Raw genomic sequence first — 26,640 nt, 5'->3', positions numbered from 1 at the left:
GTGGCTTAAATGATGTAGAAGTGTATTTGTCCTTCAGGTGAAAATTTGGGTAGTTAAATGGTCTAGGGCTACTGATGCAGTTCTATAATTGTCAGGGCCATTTTTTTGCTTTGTTACCCTCAACATAAGACTTACAGTAGACATTCCAAGGTGACTACCCTAGCTCTTGCCATCATTTCAGTATCTTATGTAACAGGAAGGAGGAAAGTTGTAAAGAGAAATTGTTTCTTCCTTTTAAGATGTGTGTGTATTAATATATATATTAGTGTGTACACACACACACACACACAATGCAATATTACTCAGCCATATAAAAGGATGAAATAATGCCATTTGTAGCAACATGGATAGACCTAGAGATGATCATATTAAGTAAAGTAAGTCAGACAGAGAAAGACAGATAGCATATATCTCTTATATGTGAAATCTAAAAAAAAAAAAAGACCCAAATGAACTTACTTACAAACCAGAAATAGGACTCATAGACTTAAAAAACAAACTTTGGTTACCAAAGGGGAAAGGGGTTGAGGGAAGGGATAAATTGGGAGTTTGGGATTAACATGTACGTATTACTATATATAAAATAGATAAACAACAAGGACCTGCTGTATAGCACAGGGAACTATATTCAATATCTTGTAATAACCTATAATGGAAAAGAATGTATATATGTATAATTGAATCATTTTGCTATACACCCGAAACTAATACAACATTGTAAATCAGCTATACTTCAATTTAAAAAAGTTAGCTCCTTTTAAGAGTAATGTGCAGGGTTGTATATATTACTACCTGTCCTTGGTCAGAACGTGGTCACATGGCTATAACTTCAGGAAAGCTGGGAAGTGAGATACTTCACCTGGGCCCCAGGTACCAAACTAGTAACTGTTACTATGGAAGAAGAAAATGTAAATTGAGACACATTGCAGTTTGCGTCAGAATGTAATTTTTCTTCAGTTTCTCCCTATTAATAAGTTTCAAGTGACTGTAAACAGGTATAGGGTCACATTCATGCAAGAATGGGTTCTTAGGGATAAATTGGATTCCTTGAGATTGGAATTTTTAAAAAGTCAATACATTTTTCAAGATGTAAATAAATAAAGCTAACTATTTAGTTCATTTTATAAATGAATAGACAGATCCAAAGAAAAAAGCTGATTTGTCACAAGAAGCAGAAACTACCTAGTTAGAGGCGTAAGCTGTGATTATGCTCTGTCCAGTGCTCCTGCTACATCTCTGAGGAAAAATTTAGCAAGTTTCCAGGGAAAACATAGCTTTCCTTTGAAGTATTAGAATTTTCTGTGTATAGGAGTCTTTCCAGTTTTATAAACCTTTTGAAGAGAAGATAATTATTTCTGATCTGAATTTGTTTTTTGGCTTTTTGAAAATACAGGTGACTTAGGCTTAGTGACTAATTTCAGCTTAAAGCCTTTTATTAATATAATCATTGTGAAGAAAATACTCATTGTGCCCAATTACAGTCCCTATACAAAACTTCTGAAGGTTTATTTAGATTCTTTGAGTAATAGGCTTTAAAATTTCTATAATCTTGTACATTAAACTATAACCTATAGAAAGCATGTTTTGCCACCCTGAAGGTGGCTATAAAAATTGTTTATGAAGTTCAGGCCAAGACTAAAATATGTTGAAGTGGAGAGTTTTGAAAAATGTTCTATATCGCAAAGGAGACCAAATCATGCTAAAATGCAGAAAGAGACTATACATCAGTTTCCAGCCTACATTATTCAAAAAAAATACAACCATAAAAAAGGTAATAAGATTACATTTTCACATTTCATGGCTAGTAAAGTGCATTAGGCTGCTCAGATATTCATAACTTACTGTGACATTCGGGAAGATTACATTTTGTAGTGCACAGCCATTACTACAGCTCAGATAATAACTAGCCAATGCCTGGACCTGGATTATGATCCCTGTCATTGGAAACAAATTTGTGTTTTGAAGGTTGATCAAATTCAAATAACTATTAGAAAGGGTTAACATGACATACTGTAGACCCTGTGCATGCTTTTTAGGTATAATAGATATGCATACATATAGTATATCAAATATGCCACATATTTGTATGTACCAATTTCTGCCATCAATTTTCTCCTTGAAAGCCATATTTTATGATATTTAAAGCAATGGAGAAATATTTAAAACACCTGTCTGGATACTGCTCTCACAGTATAAACTCAATTTAAAAGCTGGTGAAATATTTGGAGGTTTTTTGGAAATTACTTTGAAAAATTAATTCTATAGCTTCTTGGGAGGGTGGTTACTGATGGTAATAAACACAGATCAAAATGAAACATTGATGTAAGTGGTATTAAGGTGAAGGTAAGGTCTCTTAAGTTAGTTGCAACTAGGTCTTTGACCTATTTAGATCTGTGTGAAGGATGCCCCAAAGTGTATATATACTAAAAACCCTGCCCTTGTCCTCTTTCCCCAGATGCTCAGTTGCCTTTTCAGAGGTAATCACAATTTAGTTTCTGGTGTAGCATTCTTAGATATATATCTATATGTATATGTTTTACACTCAAATTGTAACCTACTGTTCATGCTTTTTTCCACTTCGATTTTTCTCACTTAAACAATATATTTCAGAGATCTTTTTTTATGTCAGATGGAGTTGCCTCATTCTTTTCAATGTGTCGTATTCTATTATAGAATTAAATAACTTTACTGACTTTAGATTATAGCTTTTTTTGGGGGGGTATTGTTTTTTCTGCGTTCCAGTAGAAATGCTAAAGTGCAGTTCTTCTATGTAACATCATTACCAAAACGTGTCTGTGGAATACATTTTTAGTGGTCGTTAAGGTAGCCATTTGTGTCTGGCTTCTATTTAGCATAATTCTTTTGAGACTGATTCATGTTGTTAACTATTCAGTAGTTCCATTACCAAATACTTTTCTCATTTATAGTAATTTTTCAGTTTTCCAGATATATATCGTATCATCTGAAAATAATTGGAGTGTAAGTCCTCTCTCCTAATATTTATACATGTTGCTGCCTTTTGACTAAATGTGGCTTAATAATTAATAATTTAAAAATGAAAGACAGTATCTTTAAAATGGAAAAAATATGACAGATGCCTCCTTAAGCATGTGATCAAAGCTACTAGCTTTATCAGTAGTGAGACATAACTGGCATCAGTTACCATCAGAAATACCCTGAGAAGGGCACACATCACTTGTGTGATATTTTTGCCAAAAATGCTTAATTTGAATTTAGACATATACATTCAGAATGGAAGACAGTCTGTAAAATAACTGGCAAATACACTTCAAAAAATGTCCAAATCATGAAAGTCAAAGAATGTGTGTGCGACTGTCTCAGTTTGGAGAAGACACTAAGGGGATGTTGATCCTGGATCTGAAAAATGGCGTTAGTATGATAAATGGCAATATTTGAGTAAGATCTGTAGTATTTGTACCTGGTTTTAATGATTGTACTGTGAGTATGTAATATATTCATATTAGGGAAAGCTGAGTAAAGGTACACAGGAACTCTGTACTATTTTGCATTTTTTAAAATGCCTGAAATTATTTCAGAATAAAAAGTTAAAGACAAAACAAGCGAATAGTAGTCACAAATGGCCACAAAAGCAAAAAAACAAGTTTCTAGAATTCTTACGTAGTTTATAGAATTTTGAGGTGCGCTTTGGGAACCAGGCACACATACTTCACAGCCAGGACCGTGTAGCCAGGAGGATCAGCCTGGTCACGCCAAGGGACTCTTTTAGCAGAAACCAGCTGTCAGCTCCCTATGCTGCGTGTTACTGATGATGCAAAGAGTTGTACACTAAAATCTCTGCCAGAGCTTTCCTAGAAGAACCCAAAGCCTTTACCACTGTGCTTGCCAGGTGCTCTTAGTTCCCTGCATGCAGACACTGCCTCCCCTTGTTCATTTTTCCATTCCTTCTTTTGCATGCCAGTGTGTGTCTTTAACAGAACCTGGGGTGCATATTGATCCCTGGCTGCAAGGACTTTTAATTGATTTCCTAATTCTGAACTGTCTTTGCTTTTTCTAGAGTAAACTATTTGTTCATGTCTGTTATGTTATGAGCTGTTGGATTTTGTTTGTAAAGTTCACTTTTTCCAATTCTGGCCTACCTTTTGGGTTTAAGAAAGCATACTGAACAAAGACATATTCAGAAGGACAGGAGGGTAGGTGAATCATGCATGTAACTTTCTGACAGAGATCTTTAAAAAAAATCAATTCGGAGGGAGGTTATAGCTCAAGAGCACCTGCTTAGCATGCACGAAGTCCTGGGTTCAGTCCCCAGTACCTCCTCTAAAAATAAAATAAATAAATAAAACTAGTGAAGTAAAATTGTCTGCCTTTAAAAATACCAGTTCAAAAAGATAGACCTGCAAAGGCAATTCTAAAAGTGTTTTACTTTAAACCATTGGAGTTTGTTAAAATTAATAGCACTTGCCCTCTGTGGGAAGCTGTGTGTGAGTTGGCAAGATAGGAATAGGTCAGTATAGCTTTCTCTGGATGGATTTTCTGATAGTATCAGTGAATTAAGTTTTCTTGGTTCCTGACTTTGAGTGTGTGACTAAGTTTAAGTTAGATTTAAGGTATGCTGATTATTGACCAAGGGGATCAAAATGGATAGGTGTAATAAACCAAGAACTTGACAAATAAAAACTGTCAGTTTTATGTTTACTCTGAGCCTTTTTCAGCTTTTCATTTTTGCTGTGAGCCCATACCTTGTAGAGTGTGCAAAGGACCTTTAGGTTGCTGTGAGTAGCTCACAGACTTCCTAATTCATAGATGAAATATTGAATTAGAAGCAATTATGGAGCTAAATTAGACCTTTATTAGTATCAGGGCAGTAGATAGTGATTTCCCTATGACATCCTGTATTTGTTTTTGTTGAAAAATATCTCCATTTTTATATTCTAAGTCTTGCCTGACTTTGTGCTATCTTAACTTGAGTATTTCTTTAGAAGCTTTATTTTTTAGAGCTGTGTGTGTGTGTGTATGTGTGTAAGATCTTTTTATTGTTGTAGGGGTAGAGAAGAATGTATATGGGTGGTTACTGCCAATCTGAAGCTTAGCAGTATACTCTAGTTATACTGAATATGTACTAATACTTTTAATGTTTCTTTTCCCCCCTCCTTGGAAGTTGGTAGGAGGGCAGTTTGATTTAGAAATGAATTTCATTATTCAAGAAGGTGAGAGTATCATCTGCATGGTGGACCTCCTTGAAAAATGTGACGTTACTTGCCAAGCAGAAGTCTGGAGCATGTTTACAGCCATTCTGAAGAAGAGTATACGAAATCTTCAAGTCTGCACTGAAGTAGGCCTTGTTGAAAAAGTGCTTGGGAAAATTGAAAAAGTTGACAATATTATAGCAGGTATGACTTTCTATACTATGATGGATGTGAAGAAATGAAGTTTGATTCTTAAGTACTCTATTTTTCTTATTTTATATAGTAATATTTATTTAAGAAGTATTTGAGCATTTAACATGTATCTGGAACTTTAGTTTCCAAACTCTTAAGTAACCACAGTGTATTAGTATATTTTAATTTTTCAAGAAATACAAGTAGCTTAATTTTTGTATTTTCTTTGTTTCCAGATCTTTTAGTTGACATGTTGGGAGTGCTGGCTAGCTACAATTTGACAGTTCGAGAACTAAAGCTGTTCTTCAGTAAACTTCAAGGAGATAAAGGACAATGGGTAAACTTAAATACTCTTTGGTATTTGAAAGAACCCCCCCCCCCAACATATTAGTGGCTTTTAAGCAGTTGGTATTGTTGCAGAGGGGATAAATGTCAAATTGAGGGGAAGAGATCAATTAGAATCGTATTTAGACGTATACAGCTGCTTTTGTTACGACTTGACACAACTGTGGACCAGGAGAGCTTGGTGTTCCAGGCAGGTGGATAATTTGGTCCTTCTTCAAATGGTTATGTTTTAAATATACATTCAACATTTGGGGGGAAAAGGATGAGGACAGAGAAATAAAAATGTTGGGTAGCAGCACCTAGCTTCTGTATCAGTCTGAGTAGTTTTGCTGTGGCCCTTAAACTTGAATAACCCACTCAGTGAACAAAAACTCTGCAGTTAATTGGATGCACCCTCCTTAGACGCAGTTTTGTGGTCCTTTGCAATGGATGCTGCTGGTCAACTGAGGTTGAACTCCAGGTACATTATCAAACTGTTTCTTCCTACCCTTTAATTACTTATTCCTTAGAGGAATACTAGTAAATTTTTCTCCATTTTTGTTGCATTTCTAGGCTTATTTAGAGCTCTTTAGAAAACACTGCTGTAGCAACTACTTAGCCAGCTGATCCTTAATCTGGTTCTGTTTTAGGTATATCTACATTTGTGCTCTGTAATTGCACACTCTAATTTATTGTGTTAAAGCGTTTAGACTCTGTAGCATCTTTGTATCAAACTCTAGCTCTCTGGCTGCTTTTAAGATTTTCCCCACTGATTTTCAGTGATTTTATTATGTTTTTTGCTGTGGTTTACCTTGTATTTATCTTTATTAGAGTTCTTGCACATGTGGATTTATAATATAGTTCTCATCAAATTTAGAAACATTTTGGTCGTTATTTTTTCAAATATCATATTCTTGTCCCTCTTCCCTTCCTTCTGGGACTCCAGTTACACGTGTGTTAGTCTTGGTAGTGTCCCTCAGGTCCCTCAGAACTGTTAACTTTTTTTTTTTTTAGTTGTTTCTCTTTGTGCTTCATTTTAGATTGCTTTGATTGCTGTTTTTAAGGTAATTGATCTTTTCTTTTGCAGTGTGTTAACATTCATTAAAACTTTCAAAAATTTTTTTCAAATTTCATATGTTTTTAATCTCTAAATTCCATTTGGCTCTTTTTAATATCTTCCATTTTCCGCCTCATTTGTGTTTTCCTTTAAATCCTTGGGAATATGTAGCATATTCATAGTTGCTTTAATGTTCTTGTCTACTAATTCTGTCAAATCTGTCATGTTCTAGATCAGTTTTTTGCTCACTCATTCTCCTTTTACTTATAAGTCATATTTTCCTTTTTTTTCTTTTTTAATGGAGGTACTTGTGATTGAACCCAGGATTTCATGCATGCTAAGCGTACGCTGTACCACTGAGCTATCACCCACCTTTATGCTAGTGATTTTAGACATGGTGATGTTAGACAAAGTGAGTTATTCCTTGTTCAGTGCTAGATTTTGTCGTATTCCATTTAAGATTGTTAGACTGTTTTTGGAGGCAAATAAGTTACTTGTGGATTAACTTTATTTTTTCAGGCTAGTTTTAAAGGTCTTTTTGGTCAGATCCAGATTGGCTGTTACTCTAGGGCTAGGTCAGCCTTGTTATTCAGGCCTGACTTTTCTAGGTTACCTATAAATGACCCTGATTCTCAGACATGAGGCAACAGGTCGTGCAAGACGATCTCCATAGTACCTACTAGGGTCTCAACAATTTATGGCTTCCTACCAGCTCTGGGGATTCTTTGACTTACAGCTTTCAAAATCTTGTTGAGTTTATGGTAGAAATGAACAGTTTGGTATTAATGTCAAACAGTGAGTGCAGATTTCTGGAGCTTCTTCTCTGCATAGGCCCTTCCTCTGTAGTACTGTACCCTGAAGGTTCTATCCACCTCACACTATCCTTTTTCCAATTCCTACCTCATCAACTCAGTGAGACTTACAGATTCTCTTTGGTTTCCCTCTCCCTGTGCAGTGAAATGTGATATGGAAATTGACTCCAGGTAGAAAGTTAGGGTCCTCTGATGGCTCATTTTGTTTCCTCTTCTCAAGGCTCACAGTCTTTACCTACCTCTTTTCTATGCCTGAAAACAGTTTTCTTTCATACATTTTGTTCAGTTTTCTAGTTGTTTATGGTGAGTTGGTAAGTGTAGCTCTTGTTACTGTGTCATATCTAGAAGACATATACTGGTTTGATTTTGGGTTTGATTTATATTCAAATAATTTATTTATTCTGAATATGTAATTAAAACTTTTTTTGTTACATTGGTGAATATAGAAAACTAGAAGAAACTAGCAAAGGATATGAACAAATATTTATTTACAGGGATAGAAACCCCATAATCAAATAAATGCTAAATCACTAATAACTAGAGATGTTTAAATTAAAACGATATTGATATGTCACCTTATATCTATTAGTATCAAGAATTATAAAGTTGGATAATATCAAGTATAATTGGGGGGATTAGAGTTATTTTAAACCTGTGTACTATTGGTTGGAATGAACACCAGTGGATCCAAACTCAAGACCAATCTAGCACTGCTTAGTCACTTAAATTATACCCATATCCAGTGACTTAGGAGTTAAGGAGAGTGCATGTTCCAAGAAATTGTCACATAGTTCTGTAAGGAAATATACATGAGAATGTTCACTGAAGCATTATTTTTGATGGCAGTGAATTGTCAACATGTGTGTCTATTAGAGTAAACAGGTAAAATGTATTGGATGCATGGAGTAGATTATGACATAGCAGTTAGAATCAGTGCGTAGAGTGATATGAATAGATACCAAACAGCAGGAAGAAAGTAAGAAAGAGAATGATATATCTAACCCAACATCATTTAAATTATAAGTAAAATCATACAGAAACACATTTTTGAAGGAATACATATAAAAAGATTAAACATGTTAACATAATTGCTTATGGGATTGGGAGTAGGAAGAGAATAGGTGTAGTGGATAAAGGAGAAAAAAATTAATGAACCATTGTTAGTTTAAAAAAAAAAAAGAGCAAGGCTTTGCTCAGACATTATATTTATGTAGCTTTTGCTATCATGTCAGTGCAGTGAAAAATCCCTGTATCTGTATCTGCCTTTCTGATTATTACTTTAGAACAGATTTTCACATATGGAAATAGTGTATCAATGGGAATAAACATTTTTAAAGACTCTTGAAATATGACTAAGTTATTTTCTGAAAGGTTTTCCTAGTGTACAATCTCTCAGCAGTGTCTGTGGAAGAAAGTGCTTATCCTAATGCATTTTTTTTTTGATTGGTGTATGAAGAGGAAATTTGGAGGAATGATTTCTCTAGATGGAAATGCTATAATACTATGTTTTAATTTTTGACTGCCGTTACTTTTGGTAATTTCATCTTAGAATTTATTTTAAAAAAGTGTGATTGTAGTAACTTGTTCCTATACTTTTATAATTGAGCAGTGTGGTTAACTGAAAATTTCTTGAATACTTAAGATCAACGTTTCCACTTTTTAGGTAAAAGATTGCTGAACTGTTTTAGATAGTAATGGAAATTTAGAGTAGCTGCCAAATAAGATGAAGGCAAGCCAATGATTTCACTTGAGTTTGACACTGTTTTGAACTTTGAACTTTTAAGAGGAATGTACTACACTTATTTGCTTGTAATCTGATTAAAATGATAGCGTATATCTGATTGTCCTTTGCTTTTCCTTGTAAATATAAATGTGCCTTTTTGTCTTAGCTATTGGTTGTTTAATGTATTAGAGGAGACTTGTGGGTCAAAGAGGCATTAATCAAGTAAATGTAATGTTACAACTTTTATGCATGCTATATAGTAGAGGTATATTGTAGAATGAAATATGATAGGGAGTTTTGATCCAGCCTCAGAGGTCAGGGAAGACTGCCCTGAGAAGTGACCATTAAGATGAGCTCTGAATGATGGGTAAGATTTATTTAGTTAAGGAGGGGGAGTGAGGAATCGGCCCAGTGAGAATATTTTAAGCACAAGGATTAGCTTGTGCTCAGTCCCTATTATGGGAGGAAGACAGAGAAGACATTGTAGATGGAGTGCAGAGAGAAGGGGAGATGAGATGCAAAAAGAGGCTGAGGAGGTTAAAAAAAAAGTATCTTGTGGGCCATGTTAAGGATTTTGGTCTTTATTTTAAAGGCAGTGGGAAGCTACAGGAGAGATAGTAGAACATAATGGTGAAAGTGTAGTGATTAGCTGCATGGACCTTAGATTCACATTGAATTCTGATCCATCCTGTCACTTACTACCTGTGTAAACTTGGACATATTCCTCTGCCGCAGATTCATCCTCTGTAGAATGGGATAGTAATAACCCCTACTGTGGTTATGAGGCTAAAATATTTTATTTTTAAAGTGCCTTTAACTATGGGGCCTGGTAAGTTTGTTTTTTTTTTGTGTGTGTGAAATTAAAAAGTGTTTTAAAGAGGTATGGGTGGTGAGTTAATGTAGTTTGTAATTTTAAAAGCTCGTTTTTGGTGTAGAGTGGAGAAGAGTTCCAAGTGTCAAACTGATACTGGCTCCTATTTACCCAATGCCTCGTGCAAAAAAGTGGCATAGACAGTATTGTTTATTTCTTGAAGATAGTTAAAAATAACCTTTCTTTGGTTATTTTGAATGCTTTTTAGCTTATAGAATTATTTAGTTATTTTGGGGTATATTAAATTGTGGCTGTATTAAAAGTAGGTATTTTTGTTCTATGGTGAATAGTGTGGTTAATGAATTATTGATTATGTTTGTAGCCTCCACATGCTGGGAAGTTGCTGTCTGTGTTAAAACATATGCCTCAAAAGTATGGCCCCGATGCCTTTTTCAACTTTCCAGGAAAGAGTGCTGCAGTAAGTAAATCTTAATGAGGAAATCACTTGGAGTTCTTCTTTCCTTTGCTTCCTGAAAATACAGCCCTGTAAACACTCCTGACAGGTTCTGTGTTAGGTAGAAACTTCTCTGCACAACCTAACTTAATCCTCACGGCAGTTGTGCATGTTGCTTTTTCCTGACTGTTTTAGAGGTGAAGAAATAAAGGCTCAAAGAAGTTAAGAAAGCTTTTCATTCACTCCTTGGGGCAGAAATGGAATAAGAACCCAATTCTTTTCAACATAGGCTGTGTCGTCTTATGAATTTTATCTCTGCATTCTGAAATAGAAATTTTTCTGTAATACTTTGACTTCTACTTTCTGAACATCTTTCTTTAGCTTTACGTTTCCCAATTCCTGTTTCTTTAGCATGTGATGTATAAAATGAGAGTAACTCTTAAGAACTTTCTAAGGCAAGTTTTCCTAACCTGTGAGTTTCCATATTGTATTAGTCTCGGCATTCTTATAAGCTGTTAACCAGTTTATAAATAAGACAGTTATGTATGGCAGTTATGTATGGCAGTAATGTTATAGGATTACATTATATAATGTATATGTGTTGTTTATGAAGGCTTTTTCACCTCATGATTACATTGGTCTGCCTGTTAAAAGCAAACATTTTTTGAAGATATTTCAGCCTGTTCTTTTTCTGACCTTACCTTTTATTCATTTTTTTACTTTTGTTTTCATTATCTCTTACTTGATTATGGCCCCTATGTAGCCAGGCAATACTTACAGAAGGAAAAAAAAAAGTGTTTTAAAAGGACATTTGTGATATTTGAATGCTTCACACACTATATACTGTTTTGTTTGAAAAGTTTTATTGCTAGTATTATCTTTTCTTTATAATTTTTCCTCAGTAACTATTTTGGATTTGAAGCTTTTCAGAATAACTTTCCTCTTTTGGCTTTGAGCTTATCATTTGTCTCAAACATTAAAAAAAAAGTATTTTCATGAGATTAACCTTTTTTCATTCATGTTATACTTTTAGTATTTATAATTCTTTGAGATTATAATATGCCCATTCCATTTACTTGTATGTATATTAAAAGTGGGGCAGTTCAGCTATGCAGCTTTTGGAACTTTCAGAGAATAGATATTTTAAATATAATCAGTGACTCATTTTTTCCCCCCTTAAATATAGCTTTTAAAGGGAAACTAAAGTATTCAGGGATAAATTATTCTGACACAGCTTTCACATTTTCTACTCATTTTTCAGTGAGAGAGAACATATATATACAGTGAATATGTATTCTTTTATTTTTTTTCTTAATGTAGCTTCACTTTAAATCAGCCTCTTGAAGGTCTCAGTAGTGTTATTACATAAATTTGACTCTGATGTTTTTCATGTTTTATGGAATATCTTATACATACAAAAGAGTATATGTGTATATATGATGTATAAACATAAATGTATATGTAAGTTATAACAGTCAAACAAAAGCTTTGTAGCTTTTTTAAACAGCTTTATTGAGTTATAATCCACATATCATATAGTTCACTCATTTAAAGTGTACATTGAATGATTAAGTGTATTCAGCAAGCTGTGCAACCATTATTACAATCAATTTTAGAACGTTTTCATCACACCCAAAAGAAACCCCACAATCATTAGCAGTCACTGCACATTTCACCCCAAACTCTCAGGCCTAGGTAACCACTCTTCTACTTTCTGTGTCTGTGGATTTGTCTACTCTGGAGACAGATGGAGCCATACAATACCTGGACTTTTGTTACTGGCTTTTTCCACTTACCATACTGTTTTCAAGGTCCATTCATGTTGTGACATGTATCAGTGCTTCATTCCTTTTCATGGCTAATATTCTAAGATAAGAATATACCATATTTTGTTTAATTATTCATTAATTAGTGGATGTTTGAATTAATTCCACTTTTGGGGGCTGCTCTCTGGGCCTTTGTGTACTAATTTTTATGTGGACATGTATTCATTTCTCTTGTGTATGTACCTAGGAGTGGAATTGTTGAGTCATATTGTTTAACCATATGAGGGACTTCCAGAGTGTTTTCCAAAGTGGCTGTATTATTTTGCAGTCTCACCTGCAATTTATGAGGGTTCCAGTTTCTCCATATGCTTGTCAACACTTGTTAATGTCTGTCTGTTTGATTATAGCCCTCCTAGTGGGGATGAAGTTATACCTCCTTGTTTTGTTCTGCATTTCCTTAATGACTGATTATGTTGAGCATCTTTGTATGTCCTTTTTGGCCATTTGCACGTCTTTGGAGACATACCCATTCAGGTCTTTTGTCCGTTTAAAAATTGCATTTGTCTTTTTAGTATTGAATTGTAAGAATTCTTTATATATTCTTCTGGATACAAGTTCCTTATCAGATAAATAATTTGCAAATATTTTCTCGCATTCTTTTGTCTTGTTTTTCATTTTCTTGATGGTATCCTTTAAAGCACAGAAGTTTTTAATTTTAATGAAGTCCAGTTCATTTATTTTTTTTGTTGCTTGTGCATAATTAAGAAGGATTTACCTAACCCAGTGTCATATTTACCCTTATTTTTCCTTATAAGAATTTTATAGTTTTGGCTTTCACATTTAGATGCATGATGGATTTGAGGTTAATTTTTTGTATATGATATAAAGAAGTGGTCAGCTTCATACTTTTGCTTGTAGATATCAGTTTTTTCAGCACATTTGTTGAAAACACTATTCTTTCCTCATTGAACTGTCTTGACACTGTTGTTGAAAATTAAGGCACAAACGTAAGAGTTTATTCTGGGCTCTTGATGCCACTCTGTTGGTCTTTATCTGTATCTTTATGCCAATACCACACAATCTTCATTGCTGTGTCTTTGTGTTATAGGTTTTGAATTTGGTAATTTGAGTCCTCCAACTTTGTTCTTTTTCAAGATTGTTTTGGCTATTTTGTGTCCCTTTCATTCCATACTGTGATATGGTAAATAAAATTTTAAGCCAAGTGGTGAAGTAATTTATATAGTGACTTATGAATATAAATTTTAAAATGTTATGAAAAAATGTTATGAATGAATCTTCTTCAGCTTGATATATTTGGTTAAAAATTTATATTTCAAGCTTTTTCCTTAACTTTTTTCTTTCCTCTTGTCCATCTTTCTCTGTTCTGTTACCTTGACATTTTAGTAATGGATTTCCAATTTGATATAATTACCTATCTCGTTTAATTGGAATCTCTTTGTATATATTCACTGTAAGAAATGAAGCAAATAAGATTAGTGTGTCAAGCAGGTCACATGGAATGTTTCTGTTGTTTAACTAAATTAACATCATTACTATGCATTTTCGAAAATTTAGGAGTTATTAAAAATCTTCTTTCAGATAAAGAGACTACTTCTGCATATTTTAATCATGACATAGAATAATATGTAGTAGAAATATATATAACATTGTAAGGTCTCATTTTCATGATTTCGATAACAGTTTTCCAGTGTGAGCCAGTAACTCAGAGTTTGTTCCTTCAGGCTATTGCATTACCTCCTATAGCCAAATGGCCATACCAGAATGGTTTTACATTTCATACGTGGCTTAGAATGGATCCTGTAAATAACATCAATGTGGATAAAGATAAACCATATTTGTACTGGTATGTATTTCTGTAACATAGTATTGTAATTTTACTTTGAAAATGAGAAGAGTATTTCGAGATGAAATAAAAAATTTACTCTTTATAGTTTCAGAACCAGCAAAGGTCTTGGTTATTCTGCTCACTTTGTTGGGGGCTGTTTAATTATAACATCAATAAAGTCAAAAGGAAAAGGGTTTCAACACTGTGTGAAATTTGATTTCAAACCACAAAAGGTATGTGATCTTACTAAGTCATAGTTATGTTACCAAGCTATTCTAAGGTATTCTAACCTTCACAATGCTTTGTTGTAATGTTATTGACATCATAATATGTGGTAAATCACAACTCTGATTTTAAACTGTTTTAGAAAATGAAGTATAAATTGCTGGACAATTGTTAACTGCTCTGAGTTGGATAATAAAAAGAGTGAATATTTAGTTGTTTGTAGAGTTTAAGGGCAATATAAGGGGAAAATGTCAGTGGCAGTTATTTTAGTAGTGGTAGTAGTACTATGTGTTTTCTTTTGTACCTTTACATTTAGATATAAAAGAATGGTTTATTAACAAAATGTGCATACATACACATGTAGATAGGCAGATAAAACAAATATGACAAAATGTTGACAGTTGTGGAAACTAGGTGGTGGGAGAGAGTGTACTAAACTCTTCACTTTTGAAGGGTATATTTGAACATTTTCATAGTAATTTCATAGGTAAGGGAAAAATAATTTAATGGGTAAGCTCTTACCTGTTGAAAGCTCCCTTAAATCAGTATTATTCCAGGGGTAGAATATTGAATTTAATAAAGGTAGTCTTTTTTTTAGATTTAATTGTAATTTAGCATTTAATTTTTACTAATTACCAATGTGATTGAGTTATTGGAAAGATCATTATCTTTTATTAAAACTGTTTTGCTTATTCAGTGGTATATGGTAACTATAGTGCACATTTATAATCGATGGAAGAACAGTGAGCTACGATGTTACGTGAATGGTGAGCTTGCTTCCTATGGAGAGATAACATGGTTTGTCAACACCAGTGATGTAAGTACTCTGAAAAAGTTAGTTAAATTTTTGAAAAATATATTTTACACGGAGTATAAACTTCAGAATACCACAGTGGTGGATTATTATAATCATAGTTTGGCTAGTATGTTTAATATATTAATATATATTAATAGAGTGGAACTGTGTTAATGTGTCACATAAGATATTACTCAGTCCTTGTTATAAAATTATTCTGGATAGGGTAGAGATAAGGATTCATTGATAACAGTAGGTGTATCCTGAAAGAGTTCGTGTCATCAGTCCATTGATCAAATTAAATTTTTCGATCATTTTTATGAATGCACTAGTTGATGCATGGTTATAAATTTTCGATATAATTCATACCTGCTATACATAACTATTATAATATTTTCAGGATTCAAAAAGAGATCCATAGTTAGAATTAAATTCAAATGTTCTTTTTTTCTGCCAATTACATTTTTAATAGAAAACTTGAAAAATACAGATCAGGAAAATAAATACAAACTTGCACCACCCGTTCACCATTAACTCCTCCTTTCACATCACTATGCTATACATATTTACATATTTTGAAATGCTAGCCTTAGGAGCTCAGGTTGTTATAACAGATAGACTTAGGTTTGGATCCCTGCTTTGTTACTTATTGACTACATGACCTTATTTAATCTATTAGGGCTGAGTTTGCTCTATCTAAAAATGAGTGTAAAATAGTACCTATCTCAGAAGGTTGATTAAATGAGATATGTTCACAAAGCCATCGGCAGAGTGCCTTGTACAGCATAAGTGCTCAGTGAGTGTTAGCTCTTATTTTTTTTTTTTAATACGAAAAAGGAGTTGGATATGTGTATTGTTTTTCAACCTGTTTTTTCCTTACATAACCTTTATTGAGTGCTTCTTGCATTGTAATACCTTTATTTTCTGTAAGCCCCAACCTTGCAAGATAAGTACTGTTGTAATCTTCATTTTGCCAACATCAGCAGCATGGGAAGCAGTGGTTTCATCTAGGTGGTTTGTCTTCAAAACCCAAGTCTTAAAAATTTTTCTATATTCCTTAATGTCAATACATATGTATTTTTCAACATTCTTCATAATGGTTTCATGTATAAAAGGATACTTTTAAAGAGCTATGAAGTGCTTTACTTCTTTTGCTCTTTGTTGTACACGTGGGTTTTTAAAATGTGGTCTTTGCAACCTGGATCATATTAAGAGGATTTTTTTAATGTTAGAAGAAAAACATACACCTGTTTTTTAGATTTACATATTCCTTTTGGGAGATTGCATCTGCCCCCATGACTTTACCCATTATTTGTATCTTGATGTCTGCAAAAATCTGTCGTTACAGTTTTCGCTTCTCACCAGACTAATAGAACCCTGTTGGCAATTGGTTCTTCATCCATATTAGTTCACAGAAAAGACAGATTTATTATATGTCCCAAACTTAACTGGTGTTTTTCTCCTTGCTCTAAAGCCTGCTCTTCTGTCTGGTTCTTTGGTTGACCAAGTATGAACCTTCAGAATCCATAGTGATTCCTCTGATGCTGTTTCCTACAGCCACTTTATCTTCAAGTTTTGTTTATTGTACTTTGGATAATTTGCCTTATCTCTTTCTCTCTGATGTCTTTTCTGATCTCTACACCAAATGGGAATGGATGAACTGAAATGCTAAGTGAATTGTTTTAATCTATTTGGATTATATTTTAGAGTGGACAGAATATTTATAACAGTATAGGTTGTCATAATTTCTGGAGGAGATGGTTTTTTGTTTTTTTCTCTAAAAAATTTTTCTGTTTTCTTTCCCAGACCTTTGACAAATGTTTCCTGGGCTCATCAGAAACAGCGGATGCTAATAGGGTATTTTGTGGTCAGATGACTGCAGTTTACCTTTTTAGTGAAGCTCTTAATGCAGCTCAGATTTTTGCTATTTATCAGCTGGGCCTGGGATACAAGGTACTTTACTTGCTGTTCACTGCTTAACATGTGTTAGTTGATCTTGACATACAGGGTGGTGATGCATGGGGCAGTTTACCTTGGGTAACTAAACTGTGTGTTGGAGTAACCAGGGGCACCACAGGGAAGTCACAGGTGTCCAAAGGGTACTTGAAAGTTTGTGGGAAACACAGTGTACTTGCCATGTGTGGGGCACTGTGCAAACTACTAGCTTAAGTTTCAACTTTACTTTATGCTGCATTTCTTGTGGTCATACCATATCTTTGCACAGCTAAGTTTTTAATAGTTGCTGTGATAAAAAACAAGTACCATGTGAAAATCAGTGTGGAACAGGAAATGAGGAGGTTTGAAATCTGATTCCAAAATTTGAGAAGTTGTGTAGTGCCCGAGATGCACATTCCGTTAATAAATAATTTTGCTGATATACTAATGAAGGAAACATTTTTCCTTTTAATTTGTGTGTTAATTTTCAATTGGCTAGTAAATTGTTAGGATGTAAAGTTAAAATATAAAATGTATTTGTTAAAATATAAATAATAAATAATAAGTAGTTGGTTCAAACTACTTAATAAACAGAAATATTTAGTATTTATTTTGGTCTAGAGCACCATAAAAAATTACTGAGAAGCTATAAGTGTCATGCATCAAGAAAGTTTGGGAACCTGTAGGTTAAGTCATTGTTAGTATAGTTTGGTTTCAGGGAGTGATTTAATGTCTGCTGTGTTCCTTTGAAAACAAAATCAACTTTATTGAGTTAATTTACATACAGTTGGAGTCAATAAAGTATACATATTTTAATTAGTTTGGACAAAAGTGTAACTATGGAATAATCAAGAAATAGAACATTTCTACCACTGCAAAAGTTTCCTGTCTTCTCCCTCCCAGTCAATTCCTTGTGCTTCTCTAACCCTACCCTGTTCCTGTTGATGATCAGAGCAAACCACTGATCTATTCCCTGTTACTATCAGTAAGACTTTTTGGTAATGTTTTATGCAAACAGAATAATCCAATGTGTGCTCCTTGGAGTTTGGCTTCTCTTTAGCATGTTTTTAAGATTCATCTGTGTTGTTTTGTATTAGTAGTTCCTTCTTGTTGCTAAGTAATCTTCCATTGATTGTATCAATACGTTACAGTTTTTTAACCCATTCATCTGGTGATGGACATTGGGCTATTTCTAGGTTTGGCTGTTATGAACAAGCTACTTATGAATATTGGTGTCCAAATCTTTGCGTAGACATGTGTTTTAATTTCATAAGTTTATAAAGTAGAATTGCTAAGTGGTATGGCAACTGAAATTGCCAAGCTCTTTTCCAAGGCAGTTGCACAGTTTTACATTTCTACAAGCAGTGTATGAGCTTTCTACTTACTCCACATCTTTGTTAACACCTGATATTGCTGGCCTTTTTAATATTAGATGTTTGAGTGGGTCTGTAACAGTATATCACTGTGGTTTTAATTTATATCCTTATAATGCCTAGAGAGACTGAGTATCTTTTCATGGCTTATTGGCTATTTGTCTATCTTTTTTTTTGTGAAGTGTGTGTTCAAATCTTTTACACATTTTTTTGTGTTTTTATTGTTGAGTTTTGAGGCTTCTTTATATATTATGGATGTGTCTTTTATCAGATGTATGAGTTAACAAATATTTCCCCCCCCAGTCTGTGTCTTGCCTTTTTGTTTTCTTTTTTTCTTTTTTTTTTAATAAGGAGGTACTGATTGTGTTCTGAAGTCCGGTTTAAGTATGTTTTATTATACAATAACTTTTATTTATCTATTCAATAATTTTTTGGAGGGGAGGTAATTGGATTTATTTATTTTATTTTATTATTATTATTATTTTTAATGGAGGTACTGGGGATTGAACCCAGGACCTTGTGCATGCGCTCTACCACTAAGCTGTACCCCCCTACCCTCCTTTTTTGTTTTCTTAATTTGGCTTTGAAGAACATAGGAATTTAATTTTCATTAATTGCAATTTAACAATTTTTTCCTGTTATTCTTAGATGATTTTTGTGTCTTATCTAAGAAATCTTTGCCTGTTCCAAGATTGGAAAGATTTTCTTACGTTTTCTTTTGAGTATTATAGTTTTGGCATCTATATTTAGGCCTGTGATCCATTTTCAGTTAATTTTAGTGTATGGTATGAGGTAACTGTTAAGGTTGATTTCTGTCTCTTTCTTCCATAAAGATACCCTGGTGTTCCAGCACAGTTTGTTTCTTTAAATACTATTCTTTCTCCACTGTCTTACCATGGCATCTTTGAGGCTCTTTTTGATTTCAGTGACTTAACATGTTTTTTTTTTAATGCCAGTACTTTACTGTCTTATTGTAGCTTCATAGTAAGTCTTGAGAACAGGAAGTCTAAAACTATCAGCTATATTCTTATTCACGTCCTTTACGCTATTTTCCCTTTGCATTTCTAGGTATATTTTAGAACTAGCTTGTCAGTTTATACAAAATAGCCCACTGGGGTTTTATTTGGTACTGTATTGAATATATAGGTTAATTAGAGGATAATTGACATCTCACTAATACTGGATTTTCCAATCTGAACATGATATATCTCTCTATTTACATAGGTCGTCTTTAATTTCTCTCAGCAGTGGTTTTTAGTTTTCACTGTGTAGGTCATGCACACATTTTGTTCAATGCATTTTAAAGTATTTCATGTTTTTTGTATTATATCTTAAGTTGTAATTTTTAAACAGTCAATTTCCAGTCATTTGTTTCTAGTGTATAGAAATACAATTGAGTTTTATTGACTTTTTAACAAGACCTTGCTAAACTTGCGTATTAGTTTTACTGGGTCTTTTTCGTTGTTTTAGTATTTTCTACAGATACATTCATGTAGACTGTAACTTTTACTTCTTCATTTCCAATCTGTATACTTTTCCTGTTTTTTTGCCTTGTTACACTAGATAGGACCTCCACGATAAATAGTAAAAATAGAAGTGGCAAGAGTAGACATTTTACCTTACTCCTGATTTTAGGGGGAAAGCATTCCTACATATTTTATAGATTCCTTTTCAAGTTGAGAAATTTCTTTTCTATTTCTAGTTTCCTGAGAGTTTTTGTTAGAAGGATATTAAATTTTGTAAAATGAATCTTGCTTTTTTTGGGTCAGACAATCTCTGACTTTCATTGAAATGTTTACATTCCATTGTAAGTATAGATATTGTGTGATTTAAATCTACTATCTTTCTGTTTGTTTTCTATTTCTTTCATCTGTTTTTTGATACTTCTCCCTTTCTCTGCTTTGATTTAGATTAGTTGTCTCTTATTTAGTATTTCATTTATTTCTACCATTGGTTTATTAGTTTGTTTGTTTTTTTTTTTTTTTTTGAAAACTTTTTAACTTACCATAGTCTACCAGTAAATGACAGTGTAAGATGTAAGACCCTTCCAGCATAATCCTGCAATTCTCCCTCCTGCCTTTGGTTTTGTATTTTTGTTGATTTTACTTCTTCAAATATTATGGTCCTTTTGATACATTATTATGATTTTTGATTCATTTGCTTATATTTCAAAGAAATTAGGAATAAGGAAGATCATGTGTTTTATATTTACCTATGTATTTATGTATTACCATTTCTAGGACACTTCTTTGTATAAATTCATGTTTCCATCTCATAGCATTTTCCTTCCCATTTGAATTACTTTGTTATTTCTTATAATGGGGATTTATTGTCAGTGGCTTTTCCCAGCTTTTATTTGTCTGAGAAAGCCTTTAGTCTTTCAGTTTAAAAAAATAGTTTCACTGATGATAAAATTTTAAGGTGACAGTTTTCTTTTTGAAGCTTTCTAATGATATTCTTTTGTTTAACTGACTTGCATCAGTTCTAACAAGAAGTGTGTAGTCTTTATTATACAACTTCATCTGTATGTAATATATATTTTTTTCTCTTGCTGGTTTTAAGATTTACTCTTATCACTGATTCTTAGAAGTTGAGTATAGTATATGTTGGTATGTGTGTGTGTGTGTGGGTGTGTGTGTACGTACGTACATATGTGCTTAGCCTGCTTCAGGTTACCTGAACTTCTTGGTTCTGTGGGTTTCTGGTTTTGGTCAAATTTTGGCCATTACATCTTTAAATATATTTTGTCTTTTATCTTCTTCTAGAATTCATATTACATTTACTTTAGACCTAGATATAAGCAAACAAATCATTGAGGTACTGTTTCTTGTCTGATTTATAAAAAAGTTTTATTTTGGATTGTTTTCATGGCATTATCTTTCTGTTCACCTATCTTTCCTTATCAAATGCTTGGTTGCTGTAAATTCCATAAGATGAATTCATTTCACATATTTTTTGTATTTTTTTTTGTTGATAAGTTTTGATTCTTTTCATTGTTATCTGTTTTTTCTTCTTACAAGTTTGTCTTAAAAAAAACTTGACCATAGTTATAACTATTCTAATGTCTTTTTCTTATAATTTCATCATCTTTATTTCTGGGTCTGTTTTTCTTTACTGACGTTCTCCTGATTGTTTTACACTTCTTGGTTTGTTTAGTAATTTTGGGTTGGATATTGGGCAATATGATTTTTACCATTTAAGCGTCTGAATTTTGTTGCCTTTTTTCTTTTAAAAGAGCATTGGTCTTTGTTCTGCTGTTCAGTAGGTTATTTTCAGTTAAGTTTTTTACTTGAAGTTTGTTTTATTTTGGAGCTTTGTTAATGGATCTCAGAATAGATTTTTTAGTCTATTCTGAGTGATTTTTTAAAAATAGAAGCTTTATTGAGATACAGTTCATATCTCATACCATTCACCCGTTTAATATGTGTGATTCAGTGCTTTTCAATATATTCAGAGTTGTACAAATATCACTCTCAATGTTACATTGTGTTCATCGCCCCCCTGTGCCAAAATACTACACTCATCAGTAGTCATTCCCCATTTTTCCTCCTTCCCAGTCCTCAAATTTACTTTCTGTCTCTTTGGATTTGTCTATCCTGGACACTTCATGTAAATGAAAGAATACAATATGAGATCTTTTGTGGCTGACTTTTTTTTCGATTAGCTTAATGTTTTCAGGGTTCACCCGTGTTCCTTTTTATTACTAAATAATATTTTGTTGTGTAGATATGTCACATTTTGTTTATCTATTCATCAGTTGATGGACATTGGACTGTTTTCCACCTTTTGGCTATTATGAATAATGCTGCTAAGAAGCCTTGTGTACAGGTTTTTATGTGGACACATTTTTTTTTCCCTCTTGGGTTTATACCTACAGTGGAATTGCTGGTAATATGGTAACTCTATATTTAACTATTTGAGAAACTTCCAGATTGTTTTCCAAAGAGGCCACATGATTTTACATTTCTATCGCTTTTTATCAGGATTCCAATTTCTTCATATTTTCTCCAATACCTGTTACTATCTGATTTTTCTATTATAGTCATTTTATTGGGTATGAGATGGTATGTCAGTGTGGTTTGGTTTTGATTTGCATTTCCTTCATGATTGATAATGTTGAGTAGTTTTTTTTGTGTGTGTTTATAGGCTATACATAATATTTTGAGGGGAATATTTTTTCATATCCTTTGCCCTTTTAAAAACTGAGCTGCCCTTTTATTGCTAAGTTTTAAGAGGTTTTAAAAAATATTTGTAGTAAAATATACATAAAACTTACTACTTTAAGCATTTGTAAGTGTACAGTATATTAATAGCTATTCTTTTCCTCACTTGTATGGTTAGTGATAAAACTACTTAAAGATGATATAAAGTGAGAAATTGATGATCAAAGAATTATTCCTTGCTTTACTTACTACTTTTAATTCTATTGTGTAGTATAATACATGCTTTAGATAATTCCTTAAAACTTGTTTAAGATACCTGAGATATGAAAAAATCTTTAAAAGTTTGCAATTAAGTACTTTAAGGATTAAAAAATATATATTTCAAAAGAAATGAAGGGTTGAATGCTTCTTTTGTATGTTCTTAACGTTTGGTGAAGCACCATATTGCTTAAAGTCCTTTGAAAGGGCTTTTTTATTTTAATCACATTAAATAGTATTTATACATGCAAACTATTTCCATAAAATTAGCAGCAATTCCTGAAAAATGTCAAATACTTTGTTTTAACTTTGTTTATATTTAGTTTAGTTTAGAGTGGTTAGTAGGAATGATTTATTCCCAAATTCCACACATAATAGAAAATAAAATGTTTAGCTATTTCTTTTCAAAACTGGTACTTAAGAATGTTGACATACTGTACTTTGTCATACTGTTCAAAGAGTAAATTATCATTTTTGATTGAACTTGTTTCCAGTCTCTGCTCTGCCACAAATTAATTTTCTGGACTCAGAGAAATACTGAATCAGAATTCACAAGTTGTTCGAAAAGACATTTCTTATACCTTTAAGTGGCTACTGTTAATTAAAAAAACACCCTTGTCTGTGATTTCTTAGAAATATAATTTAAAAGAGCTATATAAATATGTAGACAAATATAGAATTCTGTAGTACTGTAATGTTGGTGCATAAATCACTTAATTTTGGAGACAAGCAAAAAATTTTCTTAATCTATGTTAATGGGCATACAATATAAAAGATAAAATTTTTGACATCAATAATGTAAAGTAGGGTGGTGGAGATATAAAAGAACGAAGTTTTTGGTTTGTGGTTAAAGTTGTTACCAGTTTAAAATGTTGTAACTAATTATATAATTTCCATCATAACCACAGAGAAAATACTTACAGAAGTTAAATGAAATATAAGGAGAAAGGGATCAAAACATATAAATAGCATATAAAGGGATGAAAGCAATTAAATACAAAGGAAAGTAGTTAACAAGTCACAATGAACAACATGACAATAGTAAATCTTTCCCTTTCAATAGTAACTCTTTCAGTAATTATTTTAAAGGTGAATGGATTAAACTTCCAAAGCAAAAGAAATAGATTGGATGAATGGATTAAAAAACAAGTTCTAACTCTGTTTTGCCTAGGAGACATGCACTGAGGACATATATAGGCTTAAAGTGAAAGGATGGAAAAAGATAGTGCAAATGATAACCAAACGAGAGCAGAGGTAGCTGTACTTATGTTAGAAAAAAATAGGATTTAAGTCAAAAACTGTTTGTAAGAGATAAAAGAAGAAAATTATATAATGATAAAAGTGTCAGTTCACAAAGAAGATAAAACAATTAAAATATACACCTGGAGCAGTCCCTTAAAGCCGTCTGAGAGGCTGTCTCCTGAGCTTGAAGTTCTCAGAAAATCCACCCATTAAAACAATTCTCCAAAAACAAACAAACAAACAAACAAACAAACAAAAATATATATATACACACACACCCCTAACATCAGAGCTCCCAGATATATTAAGTAGATATTGACAGAATTGAAGGAAAAATTATGCAGAAACACAATAATAGTGCATACTTCAATATGCTACTTTCAATAGTGGACAGAACAACCAGACAGAAGATCAGTAAGCAGAGATCTTAAACGACAATATAGATCCATTGCACCTAACAGACATATAAGAACATCTCACCCAGCAACAATAGAGTACACATTCTTCTCAAGCTCACATGGAGCCTTCTTTAGGATAGACCACATATTACCACATAACAAGTCTTAACAAATTTAATAATACTGAACTCATACCAGGTATTTTTTCCCTCACAACAGTGGAATGAAATCAGTAACAAAAGGAAACTGGAAAATACACAACTATATAGAAATTAAACAACATATTCTTAAAAAACTATTGGATCAAAGAAGAATTCGCAAGGGAAATTAGAAAATATCTTGAGACAAGTGAACTCTAAAACAACATACCAGAACTTACAGAGAAAGCAGTACTAAGAGGAAAGTTCATAGTGATAAATGCCTACTATAGAAAAAAGAAGGATCTAAAAATCAATAAATTAAGTCTACACCTCAAGGAACTAGAAAAAGAAGAGTAAACTAAACCCAAAGTTAGCAGAGGAATGGAAGTGATAAAAGGTTACAGCAGAAATAAATGAATTAGATATTAAAAAAAGACAAGAAAAAATCAGCAAAACTGAGTTTTTTTTTAAAGGAACAACAAAACGGACAAATTCTTAGGGTAATTAAGAAAAAAAGAGAGGACTTAAGTAATTAAAAGTAGAAATATAAAAGTAGGCATTACTCTTGAATATAATGAATGCCATGAATATAAAAAGAATTGTAAGAGACTACTGTGAACAGTTACATGCCAGCAAATTGCATAGCCTAGAAGAAGTAGATATTCCTGGAAACATACAAGCCACCACTACTGAAGACATAAAAATCTAAATAGACTATAGCTAGTAAGGAAATGGAATCAGTAATCAAAACCTCTGAATAATGAAAAGCCCAAGACTAGATGGCTTCACTGGAGAACTCTGTCAAACGTTAAAGAGTTAACACCAATCCTCAACTCATTCAAAAAATAAAGAGGAGGGAACACTTCCAAACTCATTTTATGAGGCCAGCATTGCTGTGAAAACAGAGCCAAATGAAGATGCTTCAAGAAAAGAAAGCTATAGATAAATACCCCTGATTAATATTAATACAGAAATCCTCAACAGTGTAGTAGCAAACCAAATTCAAGAGCACATTAAAAGGATTACACCCTATGAACAACTGGGATTTATTTCTGGAATGTGAGGCTGGTTCAACATAGGAAGATAAATCAATGTGATACATCACATTAACAGAGTGGAGGACAAAAACTATATGATCATCTCAGTAGATTTAGAGAAACCATTTGATAAAATTCAACACCCTTTCATAACAAAAACACTCAACAAATTACATGTAAAAAGGAACTGCCTTAAAATTACAAGGCCATGTATGAAAAGCCCATAGCCTAACATCATATGCAACAGTGAAAGACTAAAATCTTTTTTTTTCTCCAAAATCAGGAACAAGGCAAGAATGCCCACTCTCACCACTTCTATACAACATAACACTGGCTGTCCTGGCCAGAGCAGTTAGTCAAGAAAGAGGAATAAGACGCATCCACATTAGAAAGGATAGTCAAATTATCTCTGTTCACAGATGACATAATGTATGTAGAAAACCCTAAAGATTTCACAAAAAACTGTTAGTCAATAAACAAATTTAGCAAAGTTACAGGATACAGATCCACAACAACAAAAAGTTGCATTTTTATACACTAACAATGAAAAATCTGTTAAGGAAAATAAGACAATAATCCTATTTATAACAGCAAAAGAGGAATACTTAGGAATAACCTTAACAAAAAGGGCATAAGACTTGTACACTAAAAAGTACAAAACATTGCTGAAAAAATTAAGGAAGACACAAATAAATGGAAAGATATGTTTATAGATTGAAAGACTTAATACTGTTAAAAATGCGTATTACTCAAAGTTCTGTGTAGATTCAATACAATTTCTATCAATATCCCAATGACCTTTTTTTGCAGAAATAGGAAAACTATCCTAAGATTCTCTTGGATCTCAAGGGTTCTCAAATAGCCAGAACAATTTTGAAAAAAATTAACAAAGTTAGCAGTCTCACACTTGAGTATTTCAA

The 26,640-nt window shown here is 32.8% G+C and overlaps 1 protein-coding gene across 1 annotated transcript in view; it reads left to right on the top strand.

Moving 5' to 3' along the window:
• Nucleotides 1–26,640, top strand: part of LRBA (LPS responsive beige-like anchor protein) — a 620,537-nt gene that overhangs the window by 65,678 nt on the left and 528,219 nt on the right. The window contains 7 exon segments of the mRNA XM_032464781.1: nt 5,141–5,372; nt 5,597–5,697; nt 10,470–10,565; nt 14,050–14,171; nt 14,260–14,386; nt 15,076–15,195; nt 16,981–17,127. Of these exon segments, the coding sequence (XP_032320672.1) occupies nt 5,141–5,372; nt 5,597–5,697; nt 10,470–10,565; nt 14,050–14,171; nt 14,260–14,386; nt 15,076–15,195; nt 16,981–17,127 (945 nt within the window).

This window comes from Camelus ferus, chromosome 2 (genome assembly GCF_009834535.1).
Source record: "Camelus ferus isolate YT-003-E chromosome 2, BCGSAC_Cfer_1.0, whole genome shotgun sequence".
In the NCBI taxonomy this organism is placed as follows: Eukaryota; Metazoa; Chordata; class Mammalia; order Artiodactyla; family Camelidae; genus Camelus; species Camelus ferus.
This window is presented reverse-complemented; position numbering and strand designations above follow the sequence as displayed.